The 14502-nt window shown below is 34.6% G+C and overlaps 1 protein-coding gene and 1 further gene across 1 annotated transcript in view; one reads left to right on the forward strand and one right to left on the reverse strand.

Annotated features, from left to right (window-relative positions):
* Positions 1 to 1110: 1110 nt before the first annotated feature.
* The window catches only part of LOC117172609 (inositol 2-dehydrogenase-like), a 64122-nt gene continuing 50730 nt past the window's right edge, over positions 1111 to 14502 (reverse strand). The window contains exons 4-5 of the mRNA XM_033360699.1: positions 8446 to 8827; positions 1111 to 1832 (exon numbers count right to left, since the gene is read on the reverse strand). Of these exons, the coding sequence (XP_033216590.1) occupies positions 1380 to 1832; positions 8446 to 8827 (835 nt within the window). The 3' untranslated portion in view covers positions 1111 to 1379. The remainder of the gene's footprint in view (positions 1833 to 8445; positions 8828 to 14502) is intronic.
* LOC117174007 lies at positions 7380 to 7543 on the forward strand.

Raw genomic sequence — 14502 nt, forward strand, 5'->3', positions numbered from 1 at the left:
ACAAATGAATCTTTATTATAAATCTTTTTTAATCTTCTTAATATTCTTTTGGAATGATTTTTGTTTGACTAATGCACATGGGGCACGTGGAGGGAGATTAAAAAGTGAAGTTAAGTTCGAGAAAATATAAAAAGCATTTAATTTATAATGTTTCTAATCCGGAAATTCAAACATTTATACTAGGTGATCTCTATTTTCAGAATATCAACAACAAAATAAAAAATTCAACAAGCTGGAAAACATTTTTTTTTTATTTACATAAATAGTAAATGCGTTCAAAATTACGACGCCTTCTCGAATACATTGCTGAAAATCTTTAGAAGCTGAAAATGAATTGTGATGTTGATTCTACCAAATTAAAGCTTACCTTTGCCTTCGGTGCGGATATTTGCTTTTGGCATTTTAAGTTATATGAAAAAAAACAATATCACCACGATAATAAGAAACTGGACAAAATCTTGTCTAACCTAACTCGACCCGGCGTGGTTCTAACGTGAGCCACATGATCTACCCCCTTGGGGCCACAGTAGGAAAATCCGATCGGGCCTAGATCAGAACTCGGGAATAAGTTGGGCAATTTCTGCACGGGGACGTGCGAAACTATCACTTGTTCCTAACCGCAAAGCCATACCCGCGTGCCAAAAGTATGTCAAGACACTTGCGATATAGAATTCACGACCTTCACAGAATTCTTAGAATTTACGGAATCTGGGGAATTCACAAAATTTAAAGAAATTTATAGAATTCATAGAATTTACAGACTTCATTATATTCATGAAATTCACAGAATTCACGGAATCCACGGAATTCGTCACATTTAGAGAATTCATTCAATTTGTGATATTCACAGACTTCATTGAAATCACAGAATTAACCGAATTTATGGAATTAAAGTAATTCAAAAAACCCATGGTCTTTACGGGATATACGAAATTCAAAGAATTTCTTGAAATCGTGAAATTCCACTTAAACATTCTTTCGAAGTTTCACTTAACCGTGCGTCCCGAGACACACTGAAGTATCTACATGAAAAATAAAACATAAGGTTCTTACATTTTCTTTTAAACTTATTTGTTAATTTCTCGACTTTTTTAAATAAACAAGATGCGATTATGGTTAGTCACATAATTTGTGCATGGATTTATTTTAAGACTTTATAATTTTACTAACAACTAGGCGAATTTTTATCTCGCTAAATCTGAGGGTCCCGTTTTACTGCAACCATATTGAATTGATACAAAAGTCTGTATCAAAACAAATTATCAAAATATTGTTACATTCTTGGATAATTTTGTTATAAATGAAATTGATACTTTCAAATTTACCGTGATTTCATTTTTACGGCTGTTTTCGTAATTTGTTTACATCATTATATTGCATTATAAAGGTAGTTCTTCTTTCTTCCAATTCAATGTAATGATTTTTCCAGTGCGAGCAGACTCTTCACAAGCTGTCGCAATTTTGTTGATGGCAATAAAATCATTGGCCTTAATGGGTAATTCCTTCTTTCCCATCACTACATCTAAAAACAGTTCAAACTCTGTTACGTACGCAAGTTTGAATCGACTTGGAAAAGAATACCATATCGGAGTTTTTTGCGGTCCCTCAAGACCATTTTGGCGGGTTACAGAGTGAATCGGTTGTTCGTTGCTGGCATCAACCATGCCTTTCGGACCAAAAACTTCTAATCTCATATCATAACCATAATTAGAGTTTCGTGACAAATCTATTTGTCCTAAGGTTCCTGATGCAAAGTAAAGAGTGGCCACTACTGTGTCAAAATCATTTAAAGCCTTAATCTCGGGAATGTGGGCAGTTGCTCCAACAGAAACCTGAAATTAATTAAAATTCATTAAATTGCAGTCAGTAATTTAATGATACTGAATCGAAATTAAACATTTGATAATAACTAAAACATGTAGGCAGTCATTATTATGGACGTGTACACCAACTAGAAAATTCCGGCTATTGGAAACTAATTTTTGGTATAAAAAGCCCTTTTTCCAACTTCCCCTAGCCGTGCCGAAAAAATCAGGCCATTTTTATCGAAATTTCGATACATGTAGTCACGGCCTATTATTATACCAGGTATACTTTGCATTAAGTTTGAAACAAGGAATTAAAATTATACCAGATATTCAAACGGATATTCAGGTAGTCATTGATTATCGACTAGTGCTATGGGCCCTAACCAAATAATAGCTTAACAAATTCCAAACCCACATAAATCATTTACTCATCTAGTGCCTTGCTGAAAAATGCAGTTAAAATATCTAAAGCCACATAAAATAATCATTTTGAGAATTAATCACTTGAAGTGTAGAACTAATTAAATATTTTAAGATTGCGAAAGCAATCTTTTTCGCACTGATTAATTCCTTGACTTAAATATCTGTGCATAATTTATAAGTTTCACTGAACCACAATGTTTTCTATGCAGAAACGCACACCTTTCAGTCATAAAAACACTAAAGTCGCACGCTTCCCTATAATTATATATACTTATGTAATTAAAAATACGTTAAAGAAATCGCGATTGTTCTACTACTGAACATTTACGAAAAGGCTGTTTAAAGTTTCTAGGGAACCCTTTTGAGTGATTACAGGTTTTTATTGGAACTCAAGTTCTAAAATATACCAACTTTTATTTAAGCCCTTAAGTGAATCCCTAGTTCTTTCCTGTGTGACATTATGCTCTAACTTTTTACCTAGTTTGACTGTTGTAAAAAAAGAAGGTATTTTCCATCCAAGGAAGATATCTGTAAGGCTCCCTAGTAATGAGACACGCACCAGAGAATATTTAGTCAAATAGTTTACATATATGCATAAAGGTTTAACCACGTACGTGTCGTATTTCAGGATGAAAGAATCCGCCGAAGAAAGAGTGTGTATTATATTCGGACAAAAACTTGGTCAGACATGCTAAGAAATCATTCTCATGATTAGGAAAGTTTATAGTGAAAGGTCTATAAGTGACAGTCAAATTAAAGAGTGGTTTTGGTGGTTTGAAATTGGTCGTACTTCAGTGGAAAATGAGGATGAAACACCTCAAAATTTGAAACGAGTTCGAGTGTTAATTAATGAAAATGGTCGATTATTAGATATGGAGATAGAAGAAAACCTTGGTATTCTAAAAACTATTTTTTTGGAATTTTTAGCCAAGATTTGGGCGGCTGCCAGCAAACACATTCTGTAACTGTTCTCGAACTGACCAATCACAGACGTACTGTAAAATTTTATCCAAGCTTGTTCTAGAGCTGTGCCGTAATAGTGTATATCGAAGTTCTAGAGTCCTTTTACAAATGTGTTTTAGAATAAATCAAGAACAAAAATTGAGATCTGTTGCATAACAGTTCTAAGACTAAAGTTCTAGCGTTCATGTCCTAGCACTAATAGCGAATCACAAACAATCTTTACTTTACTATTGTCTATATCATTATTATTATTAACTGTATTATTTCCATAATGCCGTCCGAATGTTACTTCGACATTCTGTGGAAAACTATTCTAGTTTTAATGTTTTTTTAATGTCTTAAAATAAAAATAAATCATTTAACAAGTAAAATTATCTTATAACAAGACATTTAAGGGAATGCGCGAAAAAATTTCACGCCAAAATATTAAAAAGCTTCTACGCAATAAGAAATTACATCTGGGGTCTTCAATGGCCCCATGAGGACCTCAACGTTATACCAAAGTAAGCGGACCTTTAAGGGTCAAATTCCTTAAATAAAATAATAAAATAGCTGGTTTCATAACTAATAACGGAAAGAAAGAATTGTACTACCGTGTTGTCTTTTCTAAATAAAATATATTTTTAAAAAATATTCTTTATCAGAGCACATATGAACATTTGTGAAAGTATTAATACGTTTTTTAATAACGAAATTTTATTAATAGAAACAAAATTTTTTTTTCGAAGATCATAGAATAACATATAGAAACATATTAAGAGCACGTGCACTCAGTTCTAAGTAACTACTAGGCAGTCTGATAAGTCCCTGAAAAATGAAACACGGAGACGTTTTTTTGACCAAAGTCGGTTTTATTTGTCAACATACTCTCCTTTTAAGTCGATACAGCGAGTCCAATGATTTTCTAACTTTTTGATACCATCCGAAAAGTACTCGATCGGAAGGTCTCCAAAATACGCCTCAGTTTTAGCTATGAGCTCATCATTTGTGTAAAAACGCTTACCGGTGAGCCATCTCTTCAGGTTGGGGAACAAGTAATAGTCGCTAGGGGCCAAGTCTGGTGAATACGGTGGCTGAGGAATCAATTCGAAGCCGATTTCATGCAATTTCTCTTGTGCAACTAAGCATGAATGAACAGGCGCATTGTCGTGATGATAAAGCGGTTTTTTCTTCTTCAAATGCGGTCGTTTTTCGGCGATTTCGATTTTCAATCGGTCCAATAATGATGAATAGTATGCTCCGGTTATGGTTTTACCTTTTTCAACATAGTCCACGAATATTATGCCATGTGCATCCCAAAATACGGAGGCCATAACCTTTGCGACCCATTGTTGCGTTTTTGGACGCTTCGGAACACTTTGGCCCGGTGGAACCCACTGTTTTGCGTGTTGCGTTGATTCAGGAGTGTAGTAGTGGATCCAGGTTTCATCCGTGGTTATGAATCGGCGCAAAAACTCGGTCGGCTTACGTGAAAATAATGCCAAATTCTGCTGGGAAGTTGTCACACGAATTCGTTTTTGGTCCACTGTGAGCAAACGCGGCACCCATCGCGCGCAGAGCTTCTTCATGCCCAAAACTGAATGCACGATATTGCCCACACGTTCCAATGATATGCCTACAGCACTAGCTACCTCTCTCAATTTCATTTTGGGATCATTCAACATCATATCATGGATTTTTTCGACATTTTCTGGTGTAGTGACCTCTTTTGGGCGCCCAGATCATTCAGCATCAACTGTGCTCGTACGGCCACAACGAAACTCGGTAAACCACTTATGAATCGTTCCAATCGACGGTGCAGAGTCCGGGTAATACTTATCCAGTTTGGCCTTGGTCTCGGATATCGTTTTCTTGCGAAGATAGTAGTGTTTGATTAAAACTCGAAACTCAGATTTTTTCATATTAAAAAGAAACTCGGAGGTTAGTCGCTTCTCAGTGCTGTAACTTGTAAATGCGTAAACATAAATGGCTGAAGTTTTGCAGGCGTCATTTGAAGGATCAAGCTCGACGAAAATGGTTTACATTAGTGAATACTAATGCCATCTCTTAGAATTTTCAGGTACTCATCAGACTGCCTAGTAAGTATTATCTCTCTCATTAAAATAGGTGAGAGATATTTAAAGATAAGTTTACGATACGGAACTACGTTGTCATCGCAACATCGTAAAGATGTCGTAAGGACGTTCTCCAGTATTTTGTCTTGTGGAAAGTTCTATACAAATATTTAAATTTATAATTTGACGTATCCGAAAGACATTTTGGGGCATTTTTCGATACGTCAAATTTATTTCAACACAAAAAAATACCCTTAATTTTGTTCGGATTCCTAGCTGTCTAGATCTATCTAGTCTAATTATCATATAAACATTGTTAGCTGATTTGCTATCAACTTTTAAAAAAAGCACGTATAAATAAAGTGTCAAAAGTTATCTCGCAATCACAAAACTTAAAGTTATAATTTGAACGTATGATGTAGCTTTTTCAGTCCTTATTGGGACAGAATTTTTTGTTTTCCACAGCAATCCGAACGAAATTATGAGGAATTTTTCGATTTTTTAAAATTATTTCTACACATTTGAAATAATTTGGCTAAAGCCTACGCTGAAAAAAGTAATGAATAAAAAAAATAATAATTAGATCAATTAATAGCATAAATGATAATTTATTTTAATATACCCTTCAAATGTCCTAAAAATTTTAATCTTTTTTGAAATCCTTATCAATATTTTCAGTAAAAACCGTTACTTTTACCTCAAATTGTACACGAAATTTAAATCTTCTTTGCATAGTAATACAAGATGTTGAGTTTTAAATGTAGATACATTTTATTTTTGCATTAAATTAAGTAAGTGACTTAATTTCGACCAGAAATAGAACTTAAGTGCAGTGTCTCCTATCTGATATACAAGTCATATGATGATTAACTGACCGGTATGTTGCCATTCATGCCGGCAGAAACGCGTGCGCGAAATGCGATGCGGCGATGCGCAAACACATAGATGGATTTCGACGATTTTCGAAGAGGCACCAAGAGAGGAGCTGAGAGTAGCCAATATGGCGTCGATGGCGTTGGATAGTATCGAGCAACACTAAGCTCATGGTAGTCGTTTCGTCAACGTTTCCTATTTTGATATATGTACTCAGATCTATAACGGATTTTGATTATAAATAAAATAATCTTACATATGTGATAAAAAAGATATAAAAAGAATTGAAGATTTACATTCTGTATATGGTTGCTTGAATTTGAGATAAGTTCCTTGTTTAGTATATATAATCTATAAACGAGTTCAGATGATATAAGGGATACAATTCCCCAGATGAATTATATATTCAATGCTCACTTTTAACAAAAATATTTATTTCCTAAAATTATTTGATTTTTAATATTATAATATTTTCATATTCCTAAAAACTGAGCTATAGCGCATAAATCTTATGAATTTCAACAATTAGCTGACTTAAATTAACCTATAAATTTAATTTCAAACGCATACGTTGACGGAAAGTCAACAATCTTTCTGTCTTAGATTAACCTATAAAGTACATTTTACATAGATAAAGCAGTTGACTTTCAACCAAGCGCGTTACTTAAAGTCATGCTATAATCGCTAATTGGCTTTCAACTGGCGAATGATCCATTTGGTTACATCTGAAAGTCAATCGCCTTTTTGTTTACGGAAACTCAGATTCTTCTATTACTGTGTGAATTCTAATGATTTTTAATTAAAAATAACTATTTCAGATGAAAATGATTCAAATAACCTAAAGTTGTGAAAAAGTTGGGAATCTTCTGAAAAATATAATCTAAAAAAATTGAAAATTGCAATTTCTGAAGAAAAGCACAGATTTAATCCAAACTTTCATGGAAACTCAATCAAATCCTAATATCGTACATTATTTACTATTGATTATTAAGTTAAACAAATAATTATTTTATCCTAGCCTTAATAAATAAGTTCTTATAGTTATGTGTCTAACACTCATGATGGTATAAATGATAAATCATGATTTATGTGTAATAGATTTGACACAAAAAGATTTAATTTATTATTTGAAGATTTGAATCTTGCTGCCTTGAGCCGTGGTTAGACCGTAGTGTTCCAGGGAGCACAGAGATTTTCCTTTCTCGCAATTGAAATAAATGGTCGAGTGTTTAAGAGAAAAGGCGAGGCGGCGAGAAGCATACATACCTGGCGTAGAAGCTACCGTCACCAACAAGGCAGTTTCTTCAGCGCGAGGCTCTTCTATTGCATTACGGTCGAGAACTGAAACTTGCGAATATCCCTGATATGAATATCTCGGGCGTATAATTTTTGTTAGTCGGGATTGCCTACGCGCTGTCTCGGATCAAAATATATTCATGGGGATATCAAAACTTCCGCCTCGCAGGATATTCCGACGGGTTATCCCTGGAATAGCCCTGGACATAAATGGGATTAAATCGAATACCCCGGGATATCCTATTTCTGTGAGGGGTACATAAAACTGTTCCATATTAGAGACATAAAAGTTTTAGAATTGTTATATATCTGTTATAGAATTGTCCGAGATTTTTTACGACGCAGCGTACCAAAGTTCTACAATTGTTCTAGAAATATTACAGATCGGTTGTCACAGCTTTCTAGATCTGTTACAGAATTGTTACATAACACTGGTAACCGAGTTCTACAATTGTTATAGAAATGTTACAGAGCGTATGTCACAGCGTTCTATAACTGTTACAGAATTGTTCTAGCGTATGGGATATGACATACTTACTCGCATGTTCGTAACCTGCTACTTACCTGTTCTAGTACACGCTCTTTTGTGTTCTAGAACAGTTACAAATCTGTTCTGTAACCATGTTTGCTATGTGATGGCTGGATCCTTCTCCACGCCAACGCATTTGCCTATTTATCGCAGAAGACAACAGAATGCGAGAAAGTAGTGTTACCCATTTCGAAATGTGACTTCAACGAGTGTTTCTGAAAGTGAGGGGATCCCTGGAAGAAGGCTTTAGCTTCCGAAAGGAAGTAATTTAAACGGGGTATCATCACCATTGACCAAAATTAATTCTTACATATGGTATACCATATGGTCGGATTCTTTCCGGACAGACCTAGTTTTAACCTGAATTTCTTGGCATGATGATGCCGCAGATAGTAACATAAACTGCCTGCTTTTTGTCTATAATCTATAATCACATTGTACATAGTTTTTTACATAAAGACTAAGAATAATAGAAAATCCTTAATAATAGTGACAATACCTTTTGAGGGTATTCTCCGAGGACCCAAGTCATGAGGTCGATGTCATGAACCATGCAGTCATGAAATATTCCTCCAGAAGTAGACAAATATTCAATCGTTGGCAAAGGAGAATCACGACTTGTTGTCTTAATTACGTGAACATGGCCAACTTCTCCTCTTTGGATACGATTTCTTACTTCTATAAAACTAGGATCGAAGCGCCTATTAAAAGCACAGAAAAGTGGTTTTCCTACTTTTTTGGCAATGTCATAGCACTTCATAATGCTTCTATCGTCTTCCGCGATAGGCTTTTCACAAAAAACTGCCTTTTTGGCTTCAAGGCATTTGGTAATAATGTATTCGTGCGTGCGTGTTGGTGAAGCAACTACTATAATATCCACTCTGCAACAAAACATTAATTCAATTTATTTTAAGAACGTGTTGTTTATAGATACATAGATAAACGCTTATTTTTCGACCGGCTGGATTTAAAGCATTGACTTGCTTACACTTTCATTTTCTTTTTATAGAATTTTTTTTCAACTAACTCTTAAAAACTAACATCCATCCACAACTTGTCTATAAGACCACGCGCTCTTATAACCTTGCCTTCCTAAATGTTGCGCTCTCCCCGTTGCATAATCCACGCATAGTTCTTGTTAAGCTTTTACTTACTCATTCTCTTCTCCTCTGCTGTCTTCTCTCTCTCTCTCCGTACCGTGTTTCTTAACCATCTGATATTCCTTGCTTCCGCCCTCGTGCATCCTTCTCACTTCATACATCTGTAGTCCACTCGTTCTAAAATACCTTTCACTTTCATACTCCATATTCCCACACTTACGTCTCTTCTCCTTCACCCACCAACACTCTCTAACCAGCTTCCATCCTCCCCTTTTCCGAACATTTCTCTTCATATTTACACGCTCGACTCACCGTTGCCATCCCTAAACTCGTTCTTCCTCTCTCCGCCTGACAATATAGTAAGGCGTATTCTTTGCCAACACCAGTGTCCACCTTACATACCTCTCCTGTATCCTATTTACCTTCTCACTTAGCTTTCACTCCCACACCTGCACTTCATAAAATAAGATACTCATCACTGGCGAAACATGAAGAGCAGTTACACAAACTCTTTTACCTCCAGTACTGCTTTTCCCTTCCACTTCCACTCCCCTCCCTTATCCCTCCCTTCACCTTTTCAAAATACCATAACCTTGGAATTTTCCATATGTAACTCTAACGTATTTTTATCCAGGTACCTTGCCTGCCGCTTTATCATCTCATTTAAAGCCTACTCGCTCTTTGCTAGCATCACTATGTTATCCTCATATGCGAATGACCATATCCTGATTAATATATATCCGCGATTAATATTGCAAAAAGCATTGAGCTAAGTGGACACCCTTGCATCAATCCCCTATCCATTCAGAAACCCTACGAGGTTTCCTCCCCTCCTCTCACCTTATCTTGCGTCTCTTCATATACCCCCCTTACCCTTTTGATCAGGCCTCTCTCTAATCGTCTTCCACAACCTCCCCCTATCTACCGAAGGGAAGGCGCCTTTTAGATCCACAAAAAATGCGTACACTTTAGCACCATTCTTAGCTAATTCTCTATATGCCACGTACTGCAAGACGACAGTGTTCCTTCCGTCTCTAAAGCCCGCCTGTGTCTGTGGCAATGTTCCTTTCCCCTAGATATTCTTTCGCAGCCTCTCCGCTAACACAATCGCGTATACTTTGTACGCCGTATTTATTAGCGTAATCCCTCCACAAATTCCCAGCCTCTCCCTCTCTCATTTCTTATACAGTGGTACGATCTACCTTTCCCTCCGCCATTTTAGGAATCCCTCGCCCCTCCATACTCTTTTCACTACCCCCTTCGGGCTCAACCTTACTTCTTTCGTGCCAAACACCCACGCTTCATTCCCTATCCCGTCAAGCCGTCTGATTTAATTTGACTTGGAACAGGAATTTTTCGGTATAGAATAGGAATTTTTGTACAGAATTATAATTTGGATTTAGAAAAAAGAAATTTAAAGAAATTCCTGTTTGTGGTCAGAATTCAGCAGGATTCATGACAATCTAAAAGCTCCCTCTTCCAAATGTTAGATAAAGAAGGTACCCCCGAAATCAAAAAAGTTTTCAAAATGGGAAAACTACCTTCAACAATGTAAACATGATTTAGGGCTTTAAATTTATTACATGACACTTGAAAATTTCGCCCTCTTTATAATTTCCCAAAAACTACCCTTCCACGTGAACGTATGCAGCAGAACATTTTTATGTATGAAAGAAGGATTAAAAATAATTAAACTTAGAAGAAACTGTTAGTTGATATTTTTTTGCTCTTTTTTTGCTCTGCGATAATATATAATGCGTTCCCCAAAAACGACCCCTAAGTCATACATACATACCCCTCGACATCAAAAACGTTTTAAAAGTTAAAAAACCAACTTGAACAATATAAAACTTATTTAGGACTCAAAATTAATAACATAAATATTAAAAATTACTCTCTCATTATAATTTCCCCCGAAACTACCCTTCCACGTGAACCTATGCAGCGAAACATATATATGTATAAAAAAAGCGTTGAAAATAATCAAACTTAGAGAACACTGTACGTCGATATTTTTTTGCTACTTTTTTGCTCTCTAATAATATATAACACGCTCCCGAAAAACTACCCCTAAGTCATACATACTCACCCATCGTGATCAAAAACGTTTTGCATGTTGTAAAACCACCTTGAACAATGTAAAAATGATTTAGAACTCCAAATTAATTATATGGTACTTGAAAATGTCTCTCTTATTGTAATTTCCCTGAAAGTGCCCTTACACGTAAACCTATGAAGCGGAACACATATATGTATGAAAAAAGCATACAAAATAATAATACTTAGAAAACACTGCTCGTCGATATTTTTTTTTTGTTCTTCGATAATGTATCATACTTTATACAAAAACTACCCCTAAGTCATACATAACCGCCCCTCGTCATCAAAAACGTTTTACAAATTGGAAAACCACCTTGATGAATGCAAAAATAATTCAGAATTCCAAATTGATTACATGGCACTTTAAGATTTCCCCCTTTTTATAATTTTCCTGAAAAACTATCCTTCCACGTGAACGTATACTACGGAACATATATATGTATGACAAAAGCATAAAAAATACCACTAAGAAAACACTGTTCGTTAATATTTTTTTGCTCTTTTTTTGCTCTCTGGTAATATATAATACGTTCCCCAAAAACTACCCATAAGTCATACATACTCACCCCTCGTGATCAAGAACGTTTTAAATGTTGGAAAACCACCTTGAACAATGTAAAAATGATTTAGAACTCTAAACTATTTACATGCCTTTTGAAAATTTGCCTTTTATTATAATTTCCGCAAAAATGCCCTTCCACTTAAACGTATGCAACAGAACATCTTCCGCTGAAAGATGTAATCAATTTGGAGTTCTAAATTATTTTTACATTGTTTAGGGTGCTTTTCCAACTTTTAAAACGTTTCTGATGACGAGGGAAGGGTATGTATGACTCAGGGGTAGTATTTCGGGAGCGTGTTATATATTATAAGAGAGCAAAAAAAGAGCAAAAAAATATCGACGTACAGTGTTTTCTAAGTTTGATTATTTTCAATGCTTTTTTCATACATATATATGGTCCGCTGCATAGGTTCACGTGGAAGGGTAGTTTCGGGGGAAATTATAATGAGAGAGTAATTTTTAATATTTATGTTATTAATTTTGAGTCCTAAATGATTTTTATATTGTTCATGGTGGTTTTTTAACTTTAAAAACGTTTTTGATCACGAGGGCTGAGTATGTATGACTTAGGGGTAGTTTTTCGGAGCGTATTATATATTATCAGAGAGAAAAAAAGAGCAAACAAATATGAACTAACAGTGTTTTCTAAGTTTTATTATTTGTATGCTTTTTTCATACATATAAATGTTCCGCCACATAGTTTCACGTGTAAGGGTAGTTTTTCGGAAAAATTATGAAGAAGGGGAAATTTTGAAGTGCCATGTAATCAATTTAGAGTTCTAAATCATTTTTGCATTGTTCAAGGTGGTTTTCCTACTTTTAAAACGATTTTGATGACGAGGGGTATGTATGTATGACTTAGGGGTAGTTTTTGGATAACGCATTATATATTATCGCAGAGCAAAAAAAGAGCAAAAAATATCAACCAACAGTTTCTTCTAAGTTTGATTATTTTTAATACATTTTTCATACATATAAATGTTCCGCTGCATACGTTCACGTGGAAGAGTAGTTTTGGGGAAATTATAAAGAGGGCGAAATTTTCAAGGGTCATGTAATTAATTTGAAGCCCTAAATCGTGTTTACATTGTTGAAGGTAGTTTTCCCATTTTTAAAACTTTTTTGATCCCGGGGGTAGTTGTATAAGACTTAGGGGTAGTTTTTTGGGAAACGTAATATATGACATCATAAAGCAAAAAAAAGAAAAAAAATCTCCACTCATTGTTTATCGCATTATAATCATTTTTAGTGAGTTTTCGTAGGTGGCGGCGCTGAGTGGACGGACCTCGATCAAACTTTATTCAATAACAATTTCTGTATTGGATATCAATTGAATTTTCTTATAAACTTTGATGATATGTGACTTTTCGAGGAGAAAGGGACTTAACGCGCTGTAACTTCATTTTACAGGAAGAGCGATTGAGGGGGCTATCCAATACAGAAACTCCAATAGGGCCTTACTTTACAGTTGAATAAAAATTAGAATTTTTCATTTATAGGAATAATATTTTTTATTAAGAAAGAGCAAATAAGAAACTGTAGATGGGTCTAAAAGACTAATATTCGATATTTTCAACATTAGATCCAAATTTCTATTTTTCTTATTTCCCTGATTTATTAAGTTATTAAGAACCATTCTAACTTTGCATTTTAGTGTCCTTGTATAATTATATAATTTGTAAAAATTATATTTACATATAAATCTAGAAGTTTTTAAATTATTCCTGTATTTGCAAAATATAGATCCCTTCTTTCTTTTATAAATCTACTATCTAGACTATATTATTGGATCCCAGAATTTCTGATGTCAGAAAGTATAATATTGTAAATTTAAACTCATTCATTAAAATATTGAGAATTGTTTGTCTTGCTTAACCTCAAACTTCAAATATTATCTTGTTCTGAATATATTTAATAATTTATTACATGACTGAAGTGAGTATTTGTAGTTTTAGCGAGACAATCTTTTCAAGTTCAAAATCTGTCCTTCTATTATTATGAATTACAAAAGCCGCGCTAGGCCATTGCCAGATAACTAATTGCAAAATCCTGTTAAAAAACAATAATCCAACAACCAAATCTGAAGCGCAACGAACAAATAAAAACAAAAATCCTATCATATTCTGAAATTTTTTTTCTTTCCACAGTAATTTTTTTAATAGGAAAATTTAAACAGACTTTAACCCTTAAACGGCCAAAACGCAAGTACCGGTAAACTGCTTTTCAACGGCCAATAACTAAGACTATTCGACACTAGAAAAAATTGAGACACATATATTTTTATTGCTTAGGATCTCCTCTTTCCGATGGTGCCAATGAAATTCCTCAAAAAATTTACTTGTTATCCCAAAATGCAGTTTAAACAAAAAAAAAACGTGATTTTTCGTGCCTATTTTTTTTTGTGAACCATTTTCCAAAGCTTTTCGAGTCTGTAATTAAACTGGAATCTCACTAACGGGTGGATTAAATGCCTAAACTCTGAGAATCCATGGTTCAAAGATCGATTTTTCGTTTTAGTATTTTCAAAATGGCGTCTTAATGGCAAAATTTTTGTGAAAACATTCATGAATTTTTTTACAATAAACGATGCGCTTTTCGGAAAAATCATCAAGAATAAAAAGTTCTTGTAATCAACCAAGGAATACGCCTGAATTTTTTCGAAGCGTTTTGCGCTAAATTTTGGATTTTGCACATGAACAATTTTTGCAAAATTCAAAATTTTGCTCAAAACGCTCCGGAAAAATTCAGGCGTATTCCTCGGCTGATTACAAGAACTTTTTATTCTTGACAAATT

Source organism: Belonocnema kinseyi, chromosome 5 (genome assembly GCF_010883055.1).
Source record: "Belonocnema kinseyi isolate 2016_QV_RU_SX_M_011 chromosome 5, B_treatae_v1, whole genome shotgun sequence".
In the NCBI taxonomy this organism is placed as follows: domain Eukaryota; kingdom Metazoa; phylum Arthropoda; class Insecta; order Hymenoptera; family Cynipidae; genus Belonocnema; species Belonocnema kinseyi.